The sequence below is a fragment of the Chelon labrosus genome (genome assembly GCF_963514085.1).
Source record: "Chelon labrosus genome assembly, chromosome: 6".
Taxonomy (NCBI): Eukaryota; Metazoa; Chordata; class Actinopteri; order Mugiliformes; family Mugilidae; genus Chelon; species Chelon labrosus.
In genome coordinates this window covers 19,144,841-19,171,713 of record NC_140342.1, presented here as the reverse complement: position 1 = coordinate 19,171,713, position 26,873 = coordinate 19,144,841, and the positions used below count along the sequence as shown (strand labels likewise).

Sequence of the window (26,873 nt, the reverse complement as noted above, 5' to 3'; positions counted from 1 at the left end):
AATACCGGGTCTGAACGCCTGTTCCAAAAGGTCAGCGATGACCGTGGGTTACACACTTTCTGTCATCTTTACACCAACAGAAAACAGAGCTGCACAACCACGGGACTTGGCGTAGCTCCCATGTTTGGAGTCACAACCCATTTCCCTTCCTAGCTACTATTACAGGGGTAATTTGAGCCACTGTGAGAGCAGACAGACACTGCTAATTTCCCCCTCCTTTTTACACCAAATTGCGAGCTTCCGTTCAGCAAAATGGAAAAGCAAGGTTTCAGGAGATGCTCATTACCAAAGTTGATTAGATTTAGCCGCAGGCACACAAACACCATGTCAAAAGCTGCCATAGAGGCAAACACAAGACATCACCCTGCATCTGCCTCATAACTGCAATTAACTCTTTGAAATTCACAAACTATATTACAGAGCTTTATTTAAGATGAATGCCAAACAAACCCAGGCATCAGGAGTCCATGTAAAAAGCTTTGCTAGCTATTCTGGTTTGTTGTTTCTGTAGTTTTGGCATGTCACTTATAACTCATCTGACTTAAACCACCAGCTGACATTGACATCAATCTTCTATGGCTTTGGGCTATTTCAGCTGTTTCAAAATGTTATTGAATTCTCTAATCGCATGCTTATAAAAAAGTCCCCGTCCAATTTGGAGAATATCAATGCTACTTCATATAAATATCAAGAACTACTTTGAAAAATACTGTCACTGATAATAATGGTTGCGTGAAATTCCCATTTCTTTGCCAAGTTTTTAGTACTTTGGTTCTGTTACCAAAACACAGTTTGTAAATTTGATGCAAAACAAAAGCTCGCTGTTATTTTCTTCTCGTGAGCTGGTGCGGACGGAAATATTACCGTGTATTTTATGTTTTTCTAATGAAGGAATAACTCTCAACACTCATTTTAAGATAATGGGCATTTAATTATGTTTTGGTAATGGCTGTGATGTGGCGCAGCTCGTTGGGTTGTTAGGGACGTCAGCTCGGCCTGAAAGGAGCTCGCAGCTGAAAATATTGGCTGTGATTCAATAAGAAATCAGAGGGCCTCCCCTTGGGATATTATTTTCTCCGCTGCTGAAGGACACTCACACATACTCTACAAACATGTCCATCTGTCCGTCAAATTTGTGTTTTAATTTAGATTTATTTAGTTGATGCATTTTGGGACCGGATGTCTCGAGGTTCTTCAAAAGCATTTGCTCGGAAAAAGACGATATTGAAAAGTCTTATTAGTGTTAAAATAGAAGCTGTTCAGTCCTCTATGAAGCTTATAATTTCAAAATGGGCAAATACTTATATCAATTAATCATTTTTCATTGGGTTGTCCATTAATCCATGTTCTGCTGCTTTTCTGGGTCTAGTTATGCCAGTTTGATTAATTATGTCAAAATTACAGGAAGTGTTGCTGTATTGTCTCATTTAGTGCTAGCAAAATATGATGAAATGTTAAATAATTCAAGGCCACATTAAACCAGCTGGCCTTTTCATCATAATATACTGAAACAGACTTTACATTGCATTCGTGATGGTATTAAGAGGCTCTTAAAAAGTCTTTAAGTTAATAAATGCTGCAGAATACCGGCTGCAATTAAACTATCCGGTGATTTAAGAGGCCCACAGGTAAAATCTGATCACTAGACATTTGCGTTTTCATTTCGTCAAGTGGTGTCAGCTTCCCTAAAAAGATTAGATAAATATAGATTTTTTTAATTGTAATCAAATCCAGTTTGTGTTTCTTCTTTGTGGAGAAATCGCTGTTGCAGGCCTTTCACTAAGCCCAGGACAAAAACACTGTAAATGAGTTTGTGCCTCCCAGGTGGCCAGTATTTTATGCACATTATTAAAAGTGATCTTAATTATCTGCACTCTGCCAGAGATGAGACTCTCAAGGAGTGCCCTCCTCCTCCTCCTCCTCCTCCTCCTCAGCCACAACAGCAGCGTTGGCCAGTGTTTGGGTTTGCAAATGTGTTACATATTTAATAAGGTCTCATAAGATGGAGAACAGCTCTTGACAGATGCCTCAATCTCCACCACACTTGCAGGCTGAAAACTGTTGGTTTGATGCACACGCTGACTATTTGGAAATAGCTTTAAATCAGTCTGAGTCAGGTCAGGTGAGGACCCGAAGCCTTTTCTTCATTTGGAAAGTCCAAATTTATCCTCGGTTCATGTCACATATATCTGTCCACCAATCGCAAGAAGGACTCAGGGTCAGTGTGTGTTCGTGTGTGCATGTGTTTGTCCGCTACAGTAAAGCAGACATAGACTTGAAATCACACTGGGACATTACGTGTGTGTGTGTGTGTGTGTGTGTGTGTGTGTGTGTGTATAGGCCCGAGTGGACGGCTATTGTTTAGTCTAGCTGCTAGGATACAGGGGAGTAACAGTGTGGTGTAATCGTGGCGATGAACACATCAGTCATTCATCCAGGCTGTATCGGAAGGAAAAGCGAGGTCACCAGTCAGTACGGGGGGTGAGGGGATGCGTCCCGCCCCACGGTTGACCTTAGTCCTCCTCACCGCCGACCTTGTCGCAGCTCCCACACCCAACGGTCAACGCTGGCGCCACGATCCTTTTCCACTCTGAACAATGGTGGTTGTAGAAGTTCACGGAGGGTTCTTCCCAATTGTTTCCTGTCTTTGTTGGTCCACTTCCTCTCTGAGGTTATGAATGGACACAGAGACATGGAGTGCTGCCTCCGCAAGGGGCAGACTCTTTTATGGGACGAAAATACTGACGGTGACCTGTGGAGGTCAGCAAGGCAGTAAAGAGAACAAACTTAGCCACCAGTAAAGCTGTCTGTTAGGTATTAGGAGGACATAGTTTCTAAGCTTTATAATTTGGAGATGGGAGTGACCGCTGGTGTGACATCTACGGCTTTATTAGACAGTCTTCATTGACTCTAGTTCATTAGTAACGGTTTATTTGGTGATTTTAAACCTGCGGGGAGGTGTAACCTCAGCCAATCTCAACATCATGATGTGGGTTTATGGGCCGGCTTCGTCCTCCTCCCCTCACATGACTCATTCTTCCTGGTTCCCTATGCTCTTGACAGCATTAGACTTTCCAGCTCAGTTCTGGAGCTTGTAGTTGTCCTTCACAGCTGCATGAATTGTGTTCACGCTACAGCGAAGGTGGTAGAAAATCCAGACTTCAGGAAGACGTCACAACCTTGCTGAACGGAAACAACTATTCAGCTTTACTCTCCTGCACACAGTGCAGAATATATTGACTGTCGCGACTCCAGAATAGGCACGTAACTGTATATGGACATGGTGTTAAACATCCAAACACGGAGATCTTTTATCAGCTCGTAGATTTTTTTTTTTATCCAAAAGCAGCGTTACAACCTGGGCATCATGTCCGAATTCCTTTCTTTTCTTTATTTCATCCCCCACTATTTCTGGACCAACATTAAACTCATCTGTAAGCCATTTGTTTTTAATTTTTTTTGGTTTCCTTGCTCGCCACAGATGAGGACTGCTTCTTCTTCTTCTTCTTGGTCGTTGTCTTTTTTTGGTGGAGACCCATTTGGTGGAGAAAATTTAAAACTAAAAACAGAAAACACACGCACGAAGAAGCGGTTAAAGAATGAGGACAAACTTGGGCAGGGAAGGATCAATAAAATAGTCTCGGGATGAGATTCATAACGTTCAGAGCGAAAGCAAAATAAATAAGTAAAGCTGTTTTGCTGCAGTTGCTGTTTATTTAAATTGGCTCTGGCCTCACCGGCTACACATATTACCCTCTGTTCTGTAGTAACTCAACTGGCATTAAAATGGCTTGAAGTGTGTACGTTTACGAGGACTGTAATACCCAATTAGTAGAATTTGAAGTAGTACTATAAATTCTTCCCCTGCTGACATAATTAGTCCCTCAAAACTTTGTAATCAGGCAAGAAAAAAGAAAAATTAAGCAGACTCGTGCGTACAAATCACGAAAAAAGCCCTTCATGGTTCGTTACTGCAGAGCGCCGTCGACCAGCCTCGGACCCCCCGTACACACACCGTTAGTCCTTTTCTTTGAGCTGACTTAACCGCTCTGGCACTCAGTCGTGTGGAGCTGCACCCTGCGAACCCTCGCCGTTCGACTACTGGAGCCATTCCCGTGGAATCCCAGACATTTCAGGCATTTGTTAAAGCTGGGCCGACAGGCATTTCTTCACCGCCGTGCACGCTCACTGCTCACCATATTCAAGTTTTTTTTTTTCCGAGTTTCTTGTTGTTGTTTTTCTGTTTAAAGGAGAATGACTAATCTGATCTTTTATACCTGCGCCCAGTTTCGTCAGCGACGTGCGCCTTAGCTGTGCCGTGCGGCAACATAACACTATTGTATAATATCAGACCGCCACACTCCATAAATTGGCACCGATGCGTCATGTATTTAGTTTGTGCTCAAGGTTGCAAATGAATGAAGAAGTGAAAAACATCACGTAGCACTGTTCTTGAAAATGGAGAAAAGTTGACTCCCGTATAATCAATTATGGCATCTTGGAGCCCGAAAGCTTTGTGAGTCAGTGTTTTCACCACACTTGGAGGAAAAGAAAAATAGAAAGACCAGTTGCCAAAGAAGAAAATGGCAGTCAGTACATCTAAAAGCACAAGCTTTCCATTTGTGTTTGAATAATAACTTCCACTGTCCCTCGGTAAATAATTTAAAGTGGTTATCCTTGAGATGACTGCTCTTTGTTTTCCCTTCCTGATGTTTTTTTTTTTATTCTCAGCAGATGGTCGCGCACTGCGCTCTCAAAAGATCACCAACTTTATTTATAGTTGAATTTTTTCTTTTTCAATTCCACAAAATCTGTTGCTGGAAACGGGAAACACATGCATGTAAAAGATCCAAGCTTCATAAATAGAGATCAGTTTCACCCAAAGAAAGACCAGTAGCACACTAAAAAGATCAATGTTGGATTATTCATTGGTTTAAGTTATATCTTGTTTGCGCGTTGCTTTGTGCAAAAGTGTCGACCAACTTCATTCGGCCGTGCCTTCTTAGTAAGAAGATCAAAATCTCGGGTTAATGTTCTAATTTTCGAAAGGACAAAAGGTTTTGTGACGTTCATTAATGACACAAATGATCTCGATGTCATAACACGTAGTCTTAAGTCAGCCACACACAGGTAGCCATTATTTCTACCTGACACCGAAGCCTGGAAGGAAATGAAATGAAGATTCAAGGCTGTGGCGTGCGTCATTTGCCTGTCAAGCAGGCGATGTAATTGCCCATCAACGAGTGCACGGTGTTTATCATTTCTATTCCAGTCACGGACAAACTGGATATCCTGCCTTCAGATGACAGTGGTGGCGGGGCGACATTTAAACCAAAAAAAATTGCTTTTCCATGTTGTTTGTGTGTTTTTGTTCTATTAACGGAGGGCCGGGGCCAGTTAATGAAATTGTTTACGGTTCCTGTTGCTCCCGGAGTCATCTTAACCGAGCCCTGCTGCTGCCGCCGCTGAATCAGACCGGCGGTTACCTGGAAAAAAATAACACGGTCATTAGCCATCGCTTTTTGTTAAGTCATGTTTGCGCTTTAGTTTCTAATCATTATTCTGCTTAATTTTGAGATTGGCCCCAGGCTGTACCTGTGTTTTCTCCACCGTGTTTTGATGCATAATTGAATATTTAGATGCCACATCATTCTCCTTTTTTGGGCAATTTCGTGCCTTTATTGGATAGTTGTGGAGGGACCGGAAGGAAAGGGGTAGTAAGAGAGAGAGAGGGTTGAGGGCTGTAGCCTCAGTTTATGGTTTGTTCCTTCATCACTTCATCTTTCTTTATCAGTTGTGACTTTCTGTCCAACGAGTCTAAACCGATAAAACAAAAAGAAAAAAGAAAACTGAATCGTCTTTTTTGCTTTTTAAAAACTAAACAAAAACACAGCTCTGTCTTGCATTATTTAAGCCTGTTCCACTGTTTTTCACAGAAAACAGTTAAAGTCAGGTATTTTATTCAATTAATCCAAAATTTTCACGTAAAATATCCAAAACCAGACATGAAGGGCATCCAAATTCCTCACGTTTACGGTTTGTGATCACGCTGATTGATCAGCCCAGAAGATATTTACTCCACTCTGATACAGGGCTGATTTAACTAATGATTACAATCCATCCGTGAAATCTTGGAAAACTGTAATAAATGCTCGTCATAATTTCCCATTATGAAGTCGGACTCAAAAATATTAGGTTTTACTGCCGTAGCAAAGCAGCAAATACTCTCAGCTGAGAAGCAGATGTTTGGCATTGCTAACTTTAAGACGATGATTAGGTAATGAATTGTAAAAATGATTGTTCACTTATGTAAAGAATTACCAAACAACTTTCTATCATTTCTCAATTAATTCATTTTGAGGTCATAAAATTTCTCCTCCCAAAAAAATAAAAGCCCATTAAAAGACTTGGACAGCAGTTGTACATTAAAAAAATTAAATAAATAAAGGAAAACGACTTAATACTGAACAAAAAGCTGGGCAATAAATGTTAAATACATTGTATGTTGCACAAATTTGTTTTTCAAAGTAATCAACGTTAACGCACAAAGCTTAGAGAACTCAAAGCTTGGCGCCTCGGTGTTTAATCAAACTAATTGTGTCTTTAAGTGTCAGGAGTTTGAGAATTTAGGCAACGTAGAGATTTAAATGTCATCCACTCAGACCATTAATTCATTGTTGATCTCCCTCTGGCCTCCCTGTTTATTCTCATTCTTATTAAATGCATAGAGGCAGCTGCTGTAGAGATGTTCAGACATAAGATCTATACCACGTCTGTTCCTAATTAGTTGTCTTAATCATTATCGGGGGGCAGAGCTTCCAGTCATCACTGCTTGAGGTGAAATTATAATATGTAAGTAATCTGCTCCGTCTTTGTCTTGTCGTAGAACTTATTAAAAATGAGATTTATCAGATATTTATCTTATTCTAACTGGATAAAGAAACCAGGATTTCTGACTTATTTGTTGGTTTTGGAAACTTTTGAGACTTTTCTGTTTCCAGAGATAACTTTGATTCCGCTGCTGACGTTTTTGCGCACATACGTTAATGTGGTTAACAAAAAAAAACAAAAAACGTTAAAATATGTTTATTTAAATTTGCAGGGTGGAAGAGCAAACGGCAAACACAGCAAAGCTTGTTTACTTGATGTGTTAAAAAAGTTGTTGCAGTGAGTTGGACGCAGGCTCGGCCCAATAACAGTTTGGTAAACTTGTTCCAGCGGGTTTCTTCTAACGTAGTCCCTGCATTTCCGAGAAAAACAGAAAAATTAGTCAGTAGGGAATGGCTCTTGTTTATTATTTTTTTTATTTACCATACAAGTTTGGATTCGCTGGTACCTTGGTTAACAAGAAATTCCCCATGTGGGTATAAAAAACTGCCTGTTGACGCAGTTATTGAGCAATAACTATCGGCTTTTATATGGGAGTCGCTTTGGACGTGACATATGGTTTTTGTGCTGAAACAGTTCGCTGATTAGTTATGTTTAGTTTCTTGAATAAAAATGTGTTGCTTGTCTCAGTTATATGAAATGGAAAGCTGTAGATTTTGCATATATTTAGGTTTTAGACTGCAGACTCATTTGTAATCTGTCTTTTTTGCCTCGATTGATAGAGTCATGATTAATCAGCTGACTCTTGTGCAATACTCTTGTTGCATCTCTTTAGATTTAAATCCTCAAAAAGTTTAGAAAACATTAAAAGAAAAAAGCACTTTATTTGTTCTTTAGATCCTTTTCTTCTGGGCCCTCAGCAAAAACCCGTCTGTCATAAGAAACTAAATGCTACTCTTGTCATGGCCGTGGAATTTTAATTACCAACCAGCGCACCACCACGTTCCCATTTGGCATTTTCCCGGTTCTAATATGATCTCAACGCTAAACGCCTGTTGCTTCATCGCTGCCATAAAAGGAACCTGGAAAAACTCACCACGGAATGATTTTGGGGAGGGTTGTGGTTAATGAAACGTACAGAGACCCTTAGTTTTAGGCAGAGATCCCTGAGTTTTAGTGTTCAGTGCAGTTCAGTAAGTGCAGTTCAGTAAGTGCACTCCAGTTGGAAGAAACGACACAAAAACAAACTTCTTCAAGCAGTTTGTGCCTTAGTTGCAGAGTGGCGAGCAGAGACCTGTTAAGAGTTGCGTGCTCATTCCTTGCAAGCGATTCTCTCTGCCTTTTTGACACTGCACGTCGCTGAAGCTGTGTCGGCTGGCACGCGGCTCAGATCTTTTTCTTCACCTCCCTTTTCCAAGTTGGCACCATCCCAACAGGGCGTGTTCGTCTCTGTCACACATGGGCCTGGAGCAGCGGTGATTGGTCGTTGCTGTTGTCCATTTTGGGTCTCGGGGAATTGAGCGTCTCTTTGTGGAGCGCTGGCCCCCCCCTCGTTCAGAAGAAACTAATGGGATAAAGAGCCAGGCATTTCTGCGGCATTATTCCTCAGGTTTCGTGTGATCCTGCACGTGATAAGAGATAAGACGGGATCTGAGCCGTGCGCCAGTAGACCCGGAGTAAAAAGATGTCGCTAAATGTAAACAAAGCTAAGTCCAGCTGCCGACCACATGCCTTTCGAAACACCCATTGATTGATTGCTGTCAAGAGAACAAACGAAAGATAAGAAGTGAAGATGCTGACAAGACCGAACTCACGCGGAGTATTTCTAATTGACACAGACCAAAGTGGGGCCCTTCACAAACCAGGCCAGCGTCTGGGTGAACAACGGTAGTAAGAATAGAATAATGACGTTAGCGGGCTTGTGTTTAGAGATTTGCATGTTTTAAGGAAAGAATGACGAACCCCCACCCCCCAAACAGCCCTAACCAGCGTCGTCCTCGCCGTCAGAGATCAAAGCCGGCTTGGGGTGGCCCCACTGCCAGGGTCTCGACCTTGAAAACATTTTTGACAAGCACACACAAGACACAAATCTATCTCCTTTTGTGTGGTCGCCGTTGAGATTATGGAAGCCTCCAGAGATCTAACAGCGAATTGTACAAATTTACAATCAGCTAGCTGCATTGATTCCAACTCTGCAGATACAGCAGAGTCAGCTGGCGTCAACAAGAACTGAGGGCTCGATATGAGCGGCTGAAAAGAGTCGCCTGAAGCCAACCAAAGAAGAAGTGATGCAGCTAATTACACAACTCCAGCCAAACGCTTGAATTCATTTGATAAATGAGAAGGTTTTTAATTGTTACTTTTAAAAGAGAAAAGCACCAAATTCACACGTTTAAAAAGCTGAAGATTATATACTTCTATACTAGTGGCTGTAATTTATACCGAAAGACGTATGGCTGCTGCTAATAGTTATTTTTTTAATCTATTTATCAGTCAGTAAGTGAAACAAGCCCACCACAAGTTCTGAGACCAAAGATAACGTCGTTAGATATAAGTCCAGCTGTTCAAAACCTAAAAAACAGAACGTTTTGCTTCACTGAAAAAACAAAACAAATGGTTCCCAATTAATGCCCTTGTCATTATTATCAATCATAATTAAAGCTTTAATATTCACTATTAAAATCTAGTAGGTGTTTAATTTTATTTAATTGATAATTAACAAATAATAACAGGCTGAAGCATCTAAAGTCACATTCAGAACTGAAAATGTTATGCCAGTTTATTAGGAACACTAATAAACACTAATCAGTGCCTTCTAATGTAACAGTCCTGAACTAAATCTTAACTTCGTGACGATTGTAATGTTCAGTTTATGTCGAAACAGAGTAAGAAAGGTGGTAATTTAACCGTAGCTTATAGTGTTGTTACACTGCATTGAATTAAACAGAGACTAAAATGGATTTGTCAAAATCATGGAAACGTATCGTTACAGCAGAATACAGTTCAATAATACGAGAAACCACAACTTCTATACTAAAAACACAGTTAAACCAACAGCTTTCTCTGTTATTTTAAACAAATCCTGAAGACCGTAATTTCATGAAGCTAAGATTTTTAGTGCCGGACTGTTTTATCAAAGTGCATTCATTTTCACTAGTGTACCTAATGAACTGGCAAAGTGAGTGTAGATGTTGTTGGACTTTGAAATAACTACAGCTGCAGTTTCAGGAGGAGTTGTTCAAACAGATATTTCGGCGTGAGAGCAAACGTTTCCCCCGATCTGTTGAAATCTGTGAGAGCTCCTAATGAGCTGTGGACGTGACGAGACACGATCAGTCTCCCGAGGCACCGAGCTGTTCGGCGCGATGCTAACTTAACACGACTTTCCCACCACAAGCGTGTCCCATTATTGCAGAACGCGGCGGGGTTTTCTCTTCAGGGGGACGTCTGTAATTTATGTGTGTGATATGCTGGCGTCCAGAGGTGTTCAGCGAGTGCAACTTGTGCGTTAGCTTCGTATAAAGCAGCCGATTCATAGGAGCGAGGAGGTGGAAAGAGTGGAGCCGTGCAGCTCGCATTCCTTCAGCCCCAGCTCTTTCTGTGTGGCTCGCATGTCGTTTTTTTTTTTTTTTTCTGCATAACTTCCATTGCTGTCTGGTAAAGGGAAGAGCGAGGGACGTAAAGGGTTAAAGTGTGTGCCTGTCTTCCTTGGAGATGGGAGAGGCCAGTTGAATGGCTAGCCTCTACAGCTAGCCAACACATTGGCTAAGGCTGAGGGTGGATCTGCTGCTGGGCCTGTGCTCCGGCATGGAGCCCTGCCGGGGATCAGGAGTCTGTGAGAGCACACAGCAAGGCTTTTGTGTGCATGTATATATGTTTACACACGCTTCTCAGGGTACGCTGAAGGGCAGCTTTTGAAATGAACTTTGGAGGTGCAAAGAAAACGCATCAAGAGATTTTTAATTTGTGCAAATTTGCCTTTTTTTTTTTTTTTTTAGCGTGTGCAGCAGATTATTTAGACTAGCAGACTGACGTAGATAAAAGGTGGTTATATCATTTGTTTTTCGTGCACTGTGGCCCCTTCAGCTTCCCTCTCACACTGCCATTCTCATGTTGCTGTTGCCCTCCACAGACGCACTCTTCACCGACTTCAACAGCTTACCTCCGTTAATGTAAGAGGGCGGCTGGGCGGTGGAGGGGGGGCTGCTGTTTTGTTCGTTTAATGGCCGACCTCATGACTCTAATGAAGCCAAGCAATTTCTGACACATGCTCACAAAACCTCGCTCGGCGAAGGCAGGTTAACAGAGGAAAACCTTGTGTTTATGAATATTAGTTCAGACCTGTAACCCCCCTCTAACCTAATTGAGTCATTATCTGCTGCTCAACGGTTTTAATCTGGCTGTCGTGGACGAGAGGCTAATCTCGACGTGCAGGTCAGGCTGCTGTATTTACCTCCCGAGAATCCTCCATCTATCCTTGAACCGTTCGTCCTCACACCTACGTTGAGACAACAAACGCAAACTGGGGCACACCTGCCAATCAGCACAGCCTGGTGTTATGTAAAGGGGGGGGGGGGTCTAACTTACAGGAACGCACACATGCAGATGTATGCGCACACAGGCAGCCTGACTGAGTACAGCCTTTGTCCTTAGTTGATCGTGTTTACGTCCCAGAACCGTCATTGAACTTTAGCCTGAGCGTTTGTGTGACTGTTTCTTAGTACGTCTCGTGTGCATGCTCTCGAAGATCTGGTTAGAAAGAGGCAAAGAGATTGTTCAGATACTTTTAGGGCTTGTTTACACCATAGTCAGTTGTCATGTGTCACTGTTATGAGATGCTGTGAGGTGTTGTGAGGTGTTGTGGATTGCGACACACAGTGTTATTATTAACCGAAGCCTCAACTTTAGTTTATTTCACAAGATCACATGATTATTATTTCTAGAAATGCTAGAATATATTGAAGTGTGTTTGCAAGTTTCCCCACAATGCAATGACTTGAGTTATTGAACAGCTGAAGCAGAAGCCAATGACTGACTGACATTTACAAAGAGTCAGAAGACCTGGTATTGATCTGCTTTATCTACGGCCACAGTTTTCCAGCTGCGGGATTGTTGTTGTAATTGGAGCTTAAAGTTTTCTAATGCTTCTTAGTCGGTGCTTTACATGGTGTGAGGCGAGCGATGTGGGACGCAGCCGTGGAGCGTTGCCATAAAAAAGTCACAACAAAGATTTTAAAAACAATTGATGTATCAGAGGAAGTTTTTACACTTATATTATTTTAGATTGTGTTTTTTCTGTTGCACCCCAGTTCTCCCTTTTCCCTGTTTTCTTAAAGTTTATTACACGAGCTTTTGCAAAGCTGTAATTACGACACAGACAAAACAAAGCACAGCCATTTTGCACGTTTCACTTGCAAAATACTGTAGGCTTCTTTGTCAACTGGTGTTGGATCCCTGCTGTTTGTGTTCAGTGTGTTTGTTGGCCAACGGCAGATGGTAATAGTGTGGGCTGCTGGCCTGTTCGGTGAGGGGATTTCACTCCTGCTGACAGAGAGATCTCACCATATGAGATTTCTATGAAAAGAGATAAAAGATATATTGATGTTGGCGACTGATAGAAATCACCTGTGTCATCAGGGGAACAGCCACAACATTATAACCACTGACAGGTAAATAACATTGACCATCTTGTGACAAATCAGTGTTCTGCTGGGAAACGTATGGACCTGGTATTCATTCATGTGGATGTTACTTAGACATGCACCACTCACCTAGACCAGACCAGGCACCCCCATCCCATATGACACTCCTTGATGGCAGCAGCCATCCCCAGCAGGATGCAGCCTGACACAGACACACACACACTAAAACGCTTTAGGAACAACTAAAAAAAACATGAAGAACAGCACAAGGTGTTGACCTGGCCTCCAGATTCACTAGATCCCAAACTGATCGAGTATCTGTGTGATGATCCACAGAGGACCCTCCCCTCAACCCATAGGACCCAAAGGCCCCCACTAACAACATTGTGTTACCAGACACCACAGGACACCCCCAGAAGGACCATGTCCATTCTCTGATGAGTGCCAACTGTTTTGGAGGCACAAGGGAGACCTATACAATAGTTGTCATAATGTTATGGCTGCCTCGGCTCAACCTCTAGTATTTAACACTTTCTTTTACTTCATTTCATCTGACCCCTCTCTCTCTCTCTCTCCTCTGCAGTGTGTCCCGTTCATTGCAAACATCGGGCCTGCACCAAGGATAACCAGTGCTGCCACGAAAAATGCCTGGGCGGCTGCCTGCAGCCCAACTCGGCTAGTCACTGTGTGGCCTGCCGTGGCCTCCAGCACGCGGGCAGCTGTGTGGATCACTGCCCCAAAGACTACTTCACCTACAAGGGCTGGCGCTGTGTCTCCTACGATTTCTGCCAGGATCTGCACAACAGATGCAAGAGGGAGAAGGAGCGCAGCAAGAACTCGGACTGCCACGAGTACGTCATCCACAACGGCGCCTGCCTTCCTGAGTGTCCCTCCGGCTACACGACCGTCAACTCCTCCTCGTAAGTAGGCACTTGTGTCGGTCCGGCGGGCCCTTGATGGCCTGCAGGAATGAGGTTTGATCGGTGAAGCAGGATTAACATTGTGCATGGATAGACACTCAAATTTAATCCTGGGCCTTAAGCGTAGGAGCATTGTTGATGTATTGATTCGTCTGTGTGTAATTCCCTAAGATCTCATCTAATACTGTGATGCTGCTAAAACAAATATACCCTAATCTATAAATGCATTTTTATTTACTGCAAAAAAAGCCTCTCAGCTGATCTGAAATAATCGGTTGGTTGGTGAATTTGACAAAGTCTGAAACCAAAGGATGCATTTTAGTTTTAAAATGTGATAAATACTTATCCTTGCATAGTTCAGTTCAAATCTTTGCGTCTGTGTTTGTAGCACAGAAGGACGGTGCAGGAAGTGAAGGTCCTCCTGCTGAGCTTAGACTTTGACGTTTGCACACACAAACCCAGTTTTTTTTTTGTGTCTGTGTGTGTGGTGGGATGTTGCACACAGCTAGGTCAAAGTGGTGCAGCGCAGTAGGAAGGCTGGCACATTTGTGTTTCTGAATTTGACTCGGTATCCTACATTTTCTTGTTCAATCTCTCACTGCGCACTCGCTGGTGTCTGCGGGTTGTGTGAACTATAGGCAAATGAAGACATTTTCACTCGTACTCGCACATTCGCCAGAGCAGACTATCCACTATAAAGGAAAGGTGTTTGCGCTCGTGCTGACCCGCCTGTGACCTTCACCGCCTCCCTCTTTGACACCTCCGCTAACCGTGACAAGGCTGCTGATGCGTGCGGACGCTCCAGACAGCCGTAGCCATTCTGCATGGGCAGTGGTTTAAAATGCAGCTGGACTTGTTGTCTTATGTTGCAGCATGGCTTGGACGGCAGTCAAGACCAGAGGACAGGTTGCCAGAGCCCTGGGGTGCTGGGCCTTGACTCCCTTGGCTTTTCTACAAAGATACAGAAGCTCTGTCATTGACAACAGTGATAACAAGGGAGAGTGGTTGCTGCGGCGTTATGTGTATTTAACCTTTTGTGAATCCGCTGAGGGTTTGCCAAGTACATAATCTCCATTTGAACAACATGCAGCTTCACATTCACGGAGTTACATGCTGTACATTCACACCTGGCAGGTTACCGCCGAGCACGTCCACATGCAGCGGAGCAGATGAGGGTAAAGTGCACGCCGGCCACTGATACGAAAGGAAAGCTCAATGAATTCATTTCAGTTTTATATTGTAATTGTATTTATATAGTGTCAATAACAATCAAGATGGTCACTGTGTGCTTTACGGAACCCTGAACAGGCACAAAGAGGTAGAAAAACAAAACGTGTGACTAATGAAAACATTTAGATCTGTGCAGCTCATCAATAGATATGAAATATAATACATTATTTAAATGTTTTGTTGGAATAAAAAAGATAAAATAATAATTGGTGGCATGGGTGCAGAGATTATACATTTTCATTTCAGTAAGGTTTAAGGTTTAGGTAGATTTTTAGGTAATTGTTGCTCTAAATGCTAAGAAAATAATAAGAAGTGAAACATATTAGTGTTTCAACCTTAGCTGATTATAGTTATGCTCTTATATCATCTTTCATACGTTTTAATTTCCTTTTGTTTGTGTGTGGAAATGGTTTTATTACACCAGGTATATTGCAGCTCCATAGGTCAACTCTTCAGTATTGCTGCAGTAAATCGAGTCAAAGGTAACCTGGCGGTGTGCAGATTTGATCACGTCTTGCCAAGAATATGAATCATCACTCGGTCTCATCTAAACCTCCAGGCTACTGTTGACCCGCGGTAAACCCTGGTGTACTCATACCTCAGCCTTTTCACTGCGACTCCCTTTTCGGTTCCCCATTTTGGCTCATCGCTTCTCTTTGGCATCTCCCTCCCCGTCGTTGGCTTTGAGCTAAGCTGTGGAAATGAAAGTGCTTTGAGGATAAGCGGCGTGCTCCGGTGCTTTATGAGTGTCTCGGGCTGAAAGTGCAGATGTGGCGCTGCAAAGGGGAAAAGGTCAAGATAGTTCAGAGAAGCTGTGATTCAGGTGAAGAAAGATTTTATTAGAGGAATTAAACAGAGATGCACTTTTTTTTTAATCCATTTTAAATGCTTTTAAACAACTGCTGTCACGTGTTTAGTTGGTGAAAGCTGTTCTTAATCTCAATTATAAAATGGCTAAAGCGCACAATGCATACTTGTGCTATATTTATCAGATATTAAAACTTTCCAAAGCTCATTAGCTGCCGCTCTGTTCCATTATTAAACATTCACAAACAAGACGCTACATTCTTCTGTAATTGTGCTGCCAGCTTACTCGGTTGTTGCTTAACAAAGCATTGTCACCTCATAAAGCCGTAAACTCTCAGACAGTGACCTCAAACTAACAGCCCATCGTTTAATCCCTCCTTTAATCTCCTCAATTTGAATCCTTAAAAAAAAAAGAAAAAAACATTTTCCATAGCAAGCGTCTGTTCAGTAAGCCGTGCGAGATTGTTGTGTGGTTCTGAATTTTCAGAGACTTTAGGGAACACTTTCCAGGAAATATGGTGAATATGATTGGCACACAAGGCTTCACAAACAAAACTCCTCACAAACGCTAATACTACAATGGGAGCCTGCCTGCTGGATGTGTAAATAGACGACTGTTTGACTTAACGTGTGATGTCAGGGGCCGTCACTGCAGTGGCGCAGGTTCGATATATGATCTAAGTGTTGCTTTATAGATTTCCAAAAGTGTATTCTTCCATGCTTAAGGTTTCGTACTTAAACTCTCATCTCCAAGTTACGTTTTTGTGAAACATCTCTGAAATCTGTGTCCTTTTGTCTTTGTCCCACAGACTCAACTGCACTCCCTGCGCAGGGCTCTGTCCCAAGGTGTGTCTTGGTTTGCAAACAGTGGACTCTGTCACCGCTGCCCAGGCTTTGAGAGGCTGCACCGTCCTCAACGGGAGCCTGGTCATCAACCTGCGTGGAGGAAGTGAGTGTCTAGTTTGTGTGGTTGAATCAGATTGCATGATGCTGACATTACAGAGAACCGGAGCATACAGTCAAACAAATGAAATAAAGAACAATGGGACCCCCAGATAATGAAGACCAAACAACAGAATATATATTTAGGTACAAAATTCCAGTCATTCTGCCCAAAGCCAAATTTTATAGCAGTGCATTATTTCCAGGTCATTTGTAAGTAGGTCTTTTATGCTTGTGGATGTTAAGAGCAGTCAATAAAATATAAAACTGTACTCAAAACAGATATTTGTGTCAAAACAGCCTAAATTAGGGAATCGTATTGCTTTTACACTGAAAGCCGACTTGAAAATCACATACGACAGACAAAAGCAGTGGTCTTATGTACCAGTCGTACTGTAAAGATCTGAAGCCACTTTTTAAGTCCTTGTGTCTTTTTGGATTTGTGCAGACAACATCGCGGCTGAACTGGAGGCCAGCCTGGGCCAGCTGGAGGAGATCACTGGCTACCTGACAGTGCGACGTTCCTACGCCCTTGTGTCTCTCTCGTTTTTCCGCAAACTCCGCGTTATTCGCGGAGAGGAACAGGAAATTGGGTGAGACTTTCTCTTCATAGCCCATCTCATCCTCACCATGTCAGAGCCACGACCTGTAATTATGAGTTAAAAGTAGATGGATTGACCTTTTCCAAAGGTCCAAGTAGCTGTTTTTGGTTAGACGTTTCCAAATCTCACATGAGGTTTCATTCGGAGGAGGTGGAAGACGCTTGTAGAATCCGAACTTATAACAGAAACAGCGATGGATAGGCATATGATACCAATTGATACCGTTCAACTCGTGTTACTCATGAAGCTTTTTATACCCTTAGCTAAACGTCACGCATTATCAAATATATGTTCATGCAGTATTTCCCGTTCTTTTCCAGAAATTACTCGTTCTATGCCCTGGACAACCAGAACCTGCGTCAGCTCTGGGACTGGTCCAAACACAAGCTGACCATCCTGCAGGGGCGCATGTTTTTCCACTACAACTCCAAGCTCTGCATGTCCGAGATCCGCAAGATGGAGGAGGTGACGGGAACCAAAGAGCGGCAGGTCAAGAACGACATCGCCTCCAAGACCAACGGAGACCAAGCCTCATGTAAGGAAACCCCCCCCGGCGCTGCAGACGTGTTTCAGGAGTCTCTATGGCAACAGAAACCACAAACTCCGGCCTGGCACAGACGCAAACATAGTTATTGTTATGATGGTCATTTCCTGTCCTTCTATGTTTGCCGATGTGTCCCCGCGGACGTTTTACTGAGATTAACTAGGAACAACCAACAAAGCAAAGAACTCATAACTGTTAAACATGGTAACATACTCATATAGATGTTGATTCTATTTTTGTCCTTCCCATCTAAATCCAAAACCGACGGGGTGCAGGGACTTCTTTTTTTCCTACAGACACAAAACAAACATTAGACTCTTAATGTGTTTTTGACACAATGGTTATGACAAGCTGAACGATTTTAACGCACAAAGAATGATCTCCAGGATCTGTAACTGCTTTCAGCTTCATCGTGCTTTGAGACAGTCACACAGCAAGCAGATGGTCAGGTGTTTGCCGGTGTCTAGACGTTGATGAGTGTCTTGTACTGTAGTCTTTGCTGGTTGTCCTGCACTGTTGGTTAGCTGGATTGTGAAATTGCACATTGTCGATGACTAGCTAATAAATTTAGTGGAGCTTTTTGCGACTAAGGAACCAGATATTTCCCTCTGGAGAGCAGGTTGGCGCTAAAAGAGAGCGTTTAACGCCCCACAGATGTGACTTACACGCAAGCGGCTCCAACCAGAATCAATATTAGCGATTACATCATAATTAACACAGTAGAAAATGTGTTCGAGGGGAAATGGAGTGTGATTAATGAAGTTAATGGGGGGAAAATGACATAAATATCCACGATTGATTGATAATTGTTGGAGCGTCATGGTGCTTGAAGGCATTTTGACTGTGTCCTGGTATAACTGGGTCTATTTCAGACTGGTGGAGTGAAATAAGGAAGTAGATGGAGAGTAGCTGCAGGGCATGGGGATATCTCACTGATAGAGGAGAATTAAAAACCTGCATGATGACTTCCTTTGAGCTTTCTGAGATGATTGAATGTCTATCCGCAGGTGAGAACCATTCGTTGAACTTCACTCAGATTCGAACGATGAGCGACAAGATAATGATCAAGTGGAAACCATTCTGGCCTTCAGACTTCAGGGATCTGCTGGGCTTCATGGTGCTCTACAAAGAGGCGTAAGTAAATCTCGAGCAATCAGTAAGTCACAATCAGATTTGGATCTTTGCCAGAGAAAATATTGTTTTCAGCCGTTTCAAGTACTTTAGAGAAAAGAAAACTGCAGATAAGTGGCAACATTAACGAGATGTTTAGAGAGCTCGGTAACAAATTCCTCCTATGAGAGGGTGCGCTGTAGTTAGAGAATATGGTTCAGCTTTGCCGACAGTAATTTAAACTCTTAGAACATGAGATGAAAACGCCAATCTGGATATTCCCAACACCAAACCATTTTTGGATTTAGCTTCATTGAAGGAAAGATTTGTGCATAAAGACACACCCATTCAGTTCTGCAGTATATTTCATCATTAGGGTCAGGCATTTAAATTGATTTCAAACTCACTTTATGTTTTTTCCTATACTATTTAGATCAATCTACTGATAAATTAATAGAAAACATAAAACTATTACAGTTTAATTCATGTGCTGTTGTTGTCCTTCCCCATAATAGACCTTTCCAGAACGTAACAGAGTTTGATGGGCAGGACGCCTGTGGCTCCAACAGCTGGGTGATCGCTGACGTGGAACCTCCGCAACGAGCCACAGAGGGGGACCAGACTGAACCGGGTCATCTCATCCTGCCTCTCAAACCCTGGACGCAGTACGCCATAATGGTGAAGACCCAGCTCTCAGCCTCCGATGAGCACCAGGTCCAAGGGGCCAAGAGCAAGATCATCTACGTCCGCACCAACGCCACCAGTAAGACCGACAAGGAAATTTATGTTGATCGCTTTTCGTCAGTCAAAATATTCCCTTGATGCGATTTGTATTTTCAAAATTACATACATACCCACCCCACAAGATTTGGATTGATGCTTCTGCAAAGATGCTTATTAACAGAAGAAGAGAGAATGGCGTCATTTACTTGAAACCATAGTGAGATTCAAGTAATTGTCATATTTTGTTGGTGTCTCTACACAACATCTCTACACAGACACCGATTCAGGCGCCTTTTTTTTTAGTCGTCTGTGTCACAGACCGAACACATGCATATTTATATTTTAATGAAACCAGCTGTCTACACAGACCACGTACGGGTTCACAGAGTACTCTCGTAAATACAGCTCGAGGCATATTTTAATCCCATACCTCTATTTTCATGCATTTCATGCAGCTCACAACTGCATCTGAACGCATCCTGTGTAAACAGAGCAGTGGAGCCGCAGCTCCGCTAAGACTTCTGTGTGGACTCGGTGTTAAACCCCTCTGTACACGGAGTGCACAACAACAAACACATTTAATAACTGCCTGGTGGACACAGTGGAGCATTTAGAGCCAGATGCACCCAAACACAACTCCAGATGAGTTCTATTCCTGCAGTTTCATAACTTATAGATGTGCAAATAAATATATCGGTGTTCGCACCTTATTTCTGCTGCAGCCTCTAAAGGTTCTTGCTTTTTCACAGTTCATATCTAAACATAGAAACCAAGGCAGGGCGTAAAAATCACACTCAGTCTGTGGTTTTAGTCTGCTCCGGGTTATAGATTAGTTCTTATAGTAGAAAAGGTTGACTAGATGACTAGGTTCTGTTAATGACCCAATACTCAAGTGGAATTAGAAGCATCTGTTCAGATGAACCTGGGTAGTATCTGGTTGGTCTTATTTTAGGGTCATCCTGTGGTGTTACTATCATTGACTGGTGGTGTCAGTGTTGCTGCTGCCAAAATGTCCTTAGCACCAGAACGGGGAAGAGGAAGACAGATGGCGTGATTTGCCTGGGGTGCCAGGGACCTACAGGGCCCTACCCCGTGCAAGGTGTCTACATCAGTCAGTCCTGCATCTGTCGCTGAGCCTTTCCCCAGTACCTAATTGTACTCTGCCACCCACAGAGTGTGTCGTGTGCAGTTTAGGTTCATCACAGTGATGCTGGCGTCGTTAGCTGGCTTCCTTTTAGACAATACACTTCTCCTCGCTGATGAGCCGCGATCAAACATGACATCCCTAGCTCACATGAAACGGGCTTCCAGTGGAGGCACATCAGTCAGCCAGCCAGTCAGCTGTGTCTGTCACAGGGTTGTTTTCTACCCGCCTGTGTCTAACCAGCGTACCTCATCAGAAGGGCAGAGCTGTCATTACAAATAAGTTGTTGCTGGTGAAACGTAGTCTGACAATGTGGTCGAACCAGTGTGTTGCTTCGTCATGAAACGAGGACAAAATAATGACACAGTGACAGCAAACCCTGGGCCTCTCCGTCTCCTCAGGGTTCAGTCTGACATCCGCCACCCCCCACAATTATACTCGCACACACTCCCCTTAGCATAGAAATGTCAATGTGCAACCTTTGTTTGATTCTCAGAAGTGCTACTCCACGTCAGGCCAGGGATCTTTTAAGATGTGAAGCGTCTCTGATTTTGCCTCCCACTCGAAAACCTGAATTACCTTCCTCAGTAGTCCGATACACGGCGATGCCCGTCAGTGTTCATGCCACAAGCTGGTATTATCTTTTTCATCTTGCAGTACACTCTGAAACAAAAGACCGCACAACATGTTCGTGTACAGTAGGATAAAAAAAAAAAACAGTCCAGCTTTCTCAAAACTGCATATCCACACATCATGTAAAGTGTGTCACCGCAAAATGATCCTGCGATAACCCGGGCTTTTACAGTAAACTGGAGACAAAAAATAAAGCTGGTTGTCGCATCGACTGTCAGCAAGTTACAGCTAAGTGAAAACATTAAACATCACTTTTTTCTAAATCAGTCAGTATAAAGTTTTTGGTTTAAAAAAAAAAAAAAAAAAAATGCAAAGTACCACTTAATAAATTACTGAAAACTAGAACTGAAACTAAAAACCTAAACCCCAATTTAAACAAATTCACACGGTCACAAAAGTCACACAGAAAACCATTGTTTAACCAAAACAGAAATTAATCAACGGTCCTTTTTTTATAAAATGTTAGTTATTATGAGCTGGTTAATACTAAAATGCTCATTCTTTGGTCTTCAACCACTTATAATAAAGACATCTGGATGTAATTTGAAAGTCCTCACGCTGCACACATTACAAACAACAAGCAGTGTAATAACCAAAGCTGATGGGGAATACCCAGAGCAGGCAGCTGTTGGCCACAGAGCACCACTGTGCCAGTAAGTCTGTTTCATTATTTAACCTGTAATGTGAAATGCAAATGAGTTTGAAACTTCTCCTCTGCTATCTTTAGCAGATGCCAGTGATTCATTTGTGAACTCTGCGGACAACACGATAAAAGACAAGTTCCTGTCCCAAAATCACTTTCAATCATGACTCGCTAAGCTGCAGCGTTATGATCTGTACGGTTTCATACAAACAACACCATGAGGTGCCAGGCGGGTACACATCAGGTCTGAGTGATGTTTTTAAAAGGAAATCAGCTTGTCAACACTTCAGGGCTGCAGCTGAGACCTGACTGTCCGCAGTGTTTCTGTGGGTCGTTTAAGTTCGTACTCCTGAAAGAAGGAATATGTTGATTTATCGGTGAATAAATTCATTTATTTGTCCCCGCGGTGGAACAGTGAAGCAGAAACACTGAATAAAACACAGAATTTATGAATGTAAATGATAAAATATACAGTATGTGGCCTCATTTAAACCAACTTAGGATGTGAATCAGGTCCATATATGTTTGGACACTGATGTTGTTGTAGCTGTATTATGTAATAAACTTTTCTTTTTTATAATTCCCTTAATGATCCCTCAAGGGGGAAATGCTTTCTCTGCATTTTAACCCTCCATTCATTCACATGGCAGTGTGTGCACCTGGAGCAAAATATTTAAAAAAAAATCTTCTTATTTAGGATTTCCAGTCACTTTTGTGTATAGTGTATAAAATGGTTGTTATCCCCCAAAGCTTTCAGCCAGTATGTTCAGCTAAAATAACAAAAATGCATTGTTTAAAACATATAAACATATCAAACTGAACTTAACTTATGTAAATTCAGATCATAAGTTGGTTTTAATGAGTACAAATACCCATTTAAGAACCAAATACTACATATTTTATTCTGCATATTCATAATTGTCTGTCTTATTCTGTTTCATTGTTGCCCTTTGGGGACAACGAATTCATAACTTGATAAATAAACATGGTTATTCCGTATGAAGAAGACTTGGTACATAGATTCGTCTGTGATCTATAATGTCATCCTCATCTAAACGACTGTCCTCTGTGATGTCTCTCCAGAACCCTCAGTCCCACTGGACCCCATTTCCTCCTCCAACTCTTCCTCCCAGATCATCCTCAAGTGGAAACCTCCCAGTGACCCCAACGGCAACATCACTCACTACCTGGTCCACTGTCAGCGCCAGCCTGAGGCCAGCGAGCTCTACAAGTTTGACTACTGCCAGAAGGGTGAGACACAGTGTTGGCGTGTTGGAGTGAGAAAGGTGTTTTCTCAGCTTTCCATGAACTGCGTCAAGATTTTGTTTAGATTTTTCATATAAAAGTCATCTTGTCAGGGACCTGAGAAAAGCCTTGTTCTCAACTTGACGGCAGCAGAAATGTGCAATGGTGCGTTCGAAGTAAAGGTGAACAAGCATGACGTAGCTGCAATGATCAAGATCTTCCTCTCGCTCAGATTCAGACTGTTTTATTTTGGTCTCAGTCTGGCTACGTCAATGCCATCAGTGTTCTTCTGTGTTAACACACAGTCCCAAAGGTTCCTATTTTCAACACACATAACTCCCACACATGCAGAGAGATGCCAGTCTGCGGGGAGGTCGTGTCACTGGTAATTTATCTCCACCAGAAAGGGTGACGACCTGGGGGTGACAATGACAGACATGTCCTCAGGCGTGTGTGTGTGTGTACGTGTTCATAGGACCATGTTCCATATCTATGTTTATTGCACTTGTCATCCCTTTCTCTGACCGTATGTCCATTTCCCCCAGGGATGAAGTTGCCATCACGGGTGCCCACTCAGGTGGACAGTGACGAGGAGCAGAAGTGGAACCAGACGGAGGAGCAGGGCCAGGGGACACGATGCTGCGCCTGCCCCAAGACCGACAAGGAGCTCAAGAAGGAGAAAGAGGATTTAGAGTACCGCAAGACCTTTGAGAATTACCTCCACAACGAAGTCTTTGAGATCAAGTAAGATTCCTGACAACTGAATCATGCTGTCACCATGCTTTATTGTGTCTGGAAACTATTTTCTTTTCAAGGTTTTGTCATCCTGTTATCAAACTTTATCCAGTTCAACACTGCTTTTGGTTTAACTTCCCACATAGCAAGCTGAAGCTCACTCTTAAAAGCAGTATTGGTGCCAATTGTTACTGGAGTACCACATGACACATCCACATATCAACAAACATAAACAGTGACTGACATACATTTGTAAATAATGTCAGGATTGTTCAAATTAGCCGTAAATTAAATGCACACTGGGACTATTTTATTTGGTGTCTCTTCTTTGTAATCTCTTCTATACACCCTGTATAGCATTTTAAACTCTCCTTTCCACGTCTAGACGCTTGAGACAGCGGCGCTCTGTGATGGGCGTCGCCAACCGAACGCTTCCCTTCCTCACCACGGCCCCCAGCCCACCCGGGGGCACGGGCATCCCCGACGACGGGGACGAGGAAACCTTCGAAAGCACCAAGACCGTGGTCACCGTCCTCGCCAAGGAGTCCACCGTCATTTCCAACCTGCGCCACTTCACCAGCTACCAGATCGAGATCCAGGCCTGCAACCACGCCACCGACGCCGGCCGCTGCAGTATGGCGGCGTACGTCAGTGCCCGCACAATGCCAGAGGGTGAGGAGGCGCCGATAGTTGTACTTCTGCTAACGTTAACGTACAAGTCTTTGTAATGACATCGTTAAGGGGATGAAATGCAACAAATTATAGAAATATTCTTCTTTTTCTGCAGACAAAGCCGATGACATTGTGAGTCCGATCAAATGTGACGTGACAGAAAATTCGGTACATATCACCTGGCAGGAGCCTGCATCCCCTAATGGGATGATCATCCTGTACGAGGTCAACTACAAGAGACTGGGAGACTCTGAGGTGAAGACACACACACATCTGCATGCCATGGCTTTTATTGCTTTAGTATTTATGGTATAATGTAGTCCATCTCTTTTATTCTTACTCTGATCATCTTTTGTACTTTCATTTCTCATTAAACACAAAGGCCCGGGCTCATGATTCAAATCTAATTAAAACTGTCCATGAGGGTCTAACAAGTACAAGCTTTAGCCTAGACTTGCGTTTTGAAATTTGGTCTAGCAGTGTCATTTTTTTTTTTTTTTTTTTAGATATCCTTAATTATGAGGTAATTTTGAAGTTGCACCATGTATTAGCTGCCATGGAGACAGGACAACAAAACACTTCTCTGATGAGGAAGTGGCTGTTTGAAAACACCAAACAAACCTTGGATACTACCACAGCGGAAACATAAAAACACGAAACTATTTTAACACGGGGGATGTGATACGGTTGTGTCATAAAACGGGTCAAAAGGTTATTTTCAAAACGTCCATGTTTGTCTTCTGCAGGAGCTACACTACTGCGTGTCAAGGAACACGTACAGGCAGTCCCGTGGCTGCAAGCTGAAAGTGATGCATCCTGGGAACTACACAGTGAGGATCCGGGCCACCTCGCTGGCCGGGAACGGGTCGTGGACCGAGCCCAAGTACTTCTACGTCCAAGACGCCAGTAAGTCTCCAAGAAGACAAACCAAGCCCAGTTAATTTTTACAGGAATGGTCTTTTTTTATTGCTTGAGAAACATTTATGACTTACAGAAAGTTCTTCAAGTGGTTGTCATAGATGATTTATTCTTATGTCTGTTCACACATTCCATTATGTGAACAAACAACAATTAAACTACATATGTAGTAAAGTATATATACCCACATAAAACCATAATAAAGACATTTTAACACACACGTCAAACAAAACAAGAACGACATCTATTTAGGTTTTAATTTTATATTTATTTAACTTACAAGTCTGTGCAATGTCACTGAAAACCAGTGTGACACGTTTTGGAGAAGAAAAGTTGTGCCATGATTTATTATAGTTTTTAAAAACCTGCTGATTTAATAGTATGTATAGATTTATTATTTTTTTTTTTTTTTACATCAGTGTATATTTAGGATCATAATCAAGTTAAACTCATCAAATTGAAATTATTTAAATGATTGACAAAAATCAGATCAGGAAAGAATAGAATATATTTGTTTTTCACCTTGATATTATTTTTATTTAGTTAATTTGTTTAATAGTACATCTTATTTGCAAGGTTATTAACGTTAACATTTTATTAAACATTTTCTAAAATGTATATGTAATCTTTTTTCTTAAAGAGTCTTTGTATGGATTTAGTCCTGATACAAATTTCATATTTTTCATAGATGCACTTTTACCAAAAAAATCTAAATGAAATTAAAACTGTGATTGTGTACGAATCTGTAACACGTCTCCCTTAACATTAGTAGTCAGCTGCTTTCAAAACAGTTTGAAGACTTTAATGTAAGTGTATTTAAATCAGAATATTAACATGAACAACATGCACCTTGTGTGACTCACTCTTAAACATTATCACCAAATCAGAAGATGCTGCTAATTGTATTTGACTTCGCGGTGGAGCATATTGATCCTAGCTGTGCGCGTTTGTTGTGTGGACCTTGTTTTTGTTCTTCGCCTAAAACGTGACTCATGTTCTTGCGCGTCTCGTGTGTTGAACAGGCGATCCTCTCTACGTCGTGAAGATCGTCATCGGGCCGGTCATCTGCTTCGTGCTGCTGATTTTCGTGGCCCTGACAGGATTCATTATGTTCAAGAAGAAGTACGCGATCGTCACACCCTTTTCAATACTTCAATCCTCTTGTGCTTTAGATAGTTTTAATTATTTTTGGGCGGATGTTACAATAAATATGTTTTTCTTTTTTGTTTTAGCCAAACCCAAGGGCCGAGTGGTCCCATCTACGCCTCATCAAACCCTGAGTATCTCAGCGCTAATGACGGTAGGAAAAACGATTCATAGTTTTGTTTTCCAGAATTATTTAGATTACAATATGAGTTAAATAAACATTTTCCTTCATTTTAAGTGTTGCAGATCAATAAAACACATATAAACTGTCTTCAAGCTGCAGCATTGTTTGCCAGTAACCAGGTTACTTAAATAATTTAACGTATTTTGCATTAAGGTTGAATATATGATGACTATTCACCAACTGCATAATCAGACTGACATTTTTT

General features: G+C 42.2%; 1 protein-coding gene across 1 annotated transcript in view; it reads left to right on the top strand.

The window, feature by feature from the left end:
- The window catches only part of insra (insulin receptor a), a 45,315-nt gene that overhangs the window by 13,704 nt on the left and 4,738 nt on the right, over positions 1-26,873 (top strand). Inside the window, exons 3-15 of the mRNA XM_084546668.1 lie at positions 13,054-13,390; positions 16,237-16,376; positions 16,818-16,962; positions 17,292-17,506; positions 18,523-18,649; positions 19,141-19,388; positions 22,852-23,019; positions 23,559-23,757; positions 24,134-24,420; positions 24,536-24,675; positions 25,167-25,326; positions 26,361-26,460; positions 26,571-26,638. Of these exons, the coding sequence (XP_084402794.1) occupies positions 13,054-13,390; positions 16,237-16,376; positions 16,818-16,962; positions 17,292-17,506; positions 18,523-18,649; positions 19,141-19,388; positions 22,852-23,019; positions 23,559-23,757; positions 24,134-24,420; positions 24,536-24,675; positions 25,167-25,326; positions 26,361-26,460; positions 26,571-26,638 (2,334 nt within the window). The remainder of the gene's footprint in view (positions 1-13,053; positions 13,391-16,236; positions 16,377-16,817; positions 16,963-17,291; positions 17,507-18,522; positions 18,650-19,140; positions 19,389-22,851; positions 23,020-23,558; positions 23,758-24,133; positions 24,421-24,535; positions 24,676-25,166; positions 25,327-26,360; positions 26,461-26,570; positions 26,639-26,873) is intronic.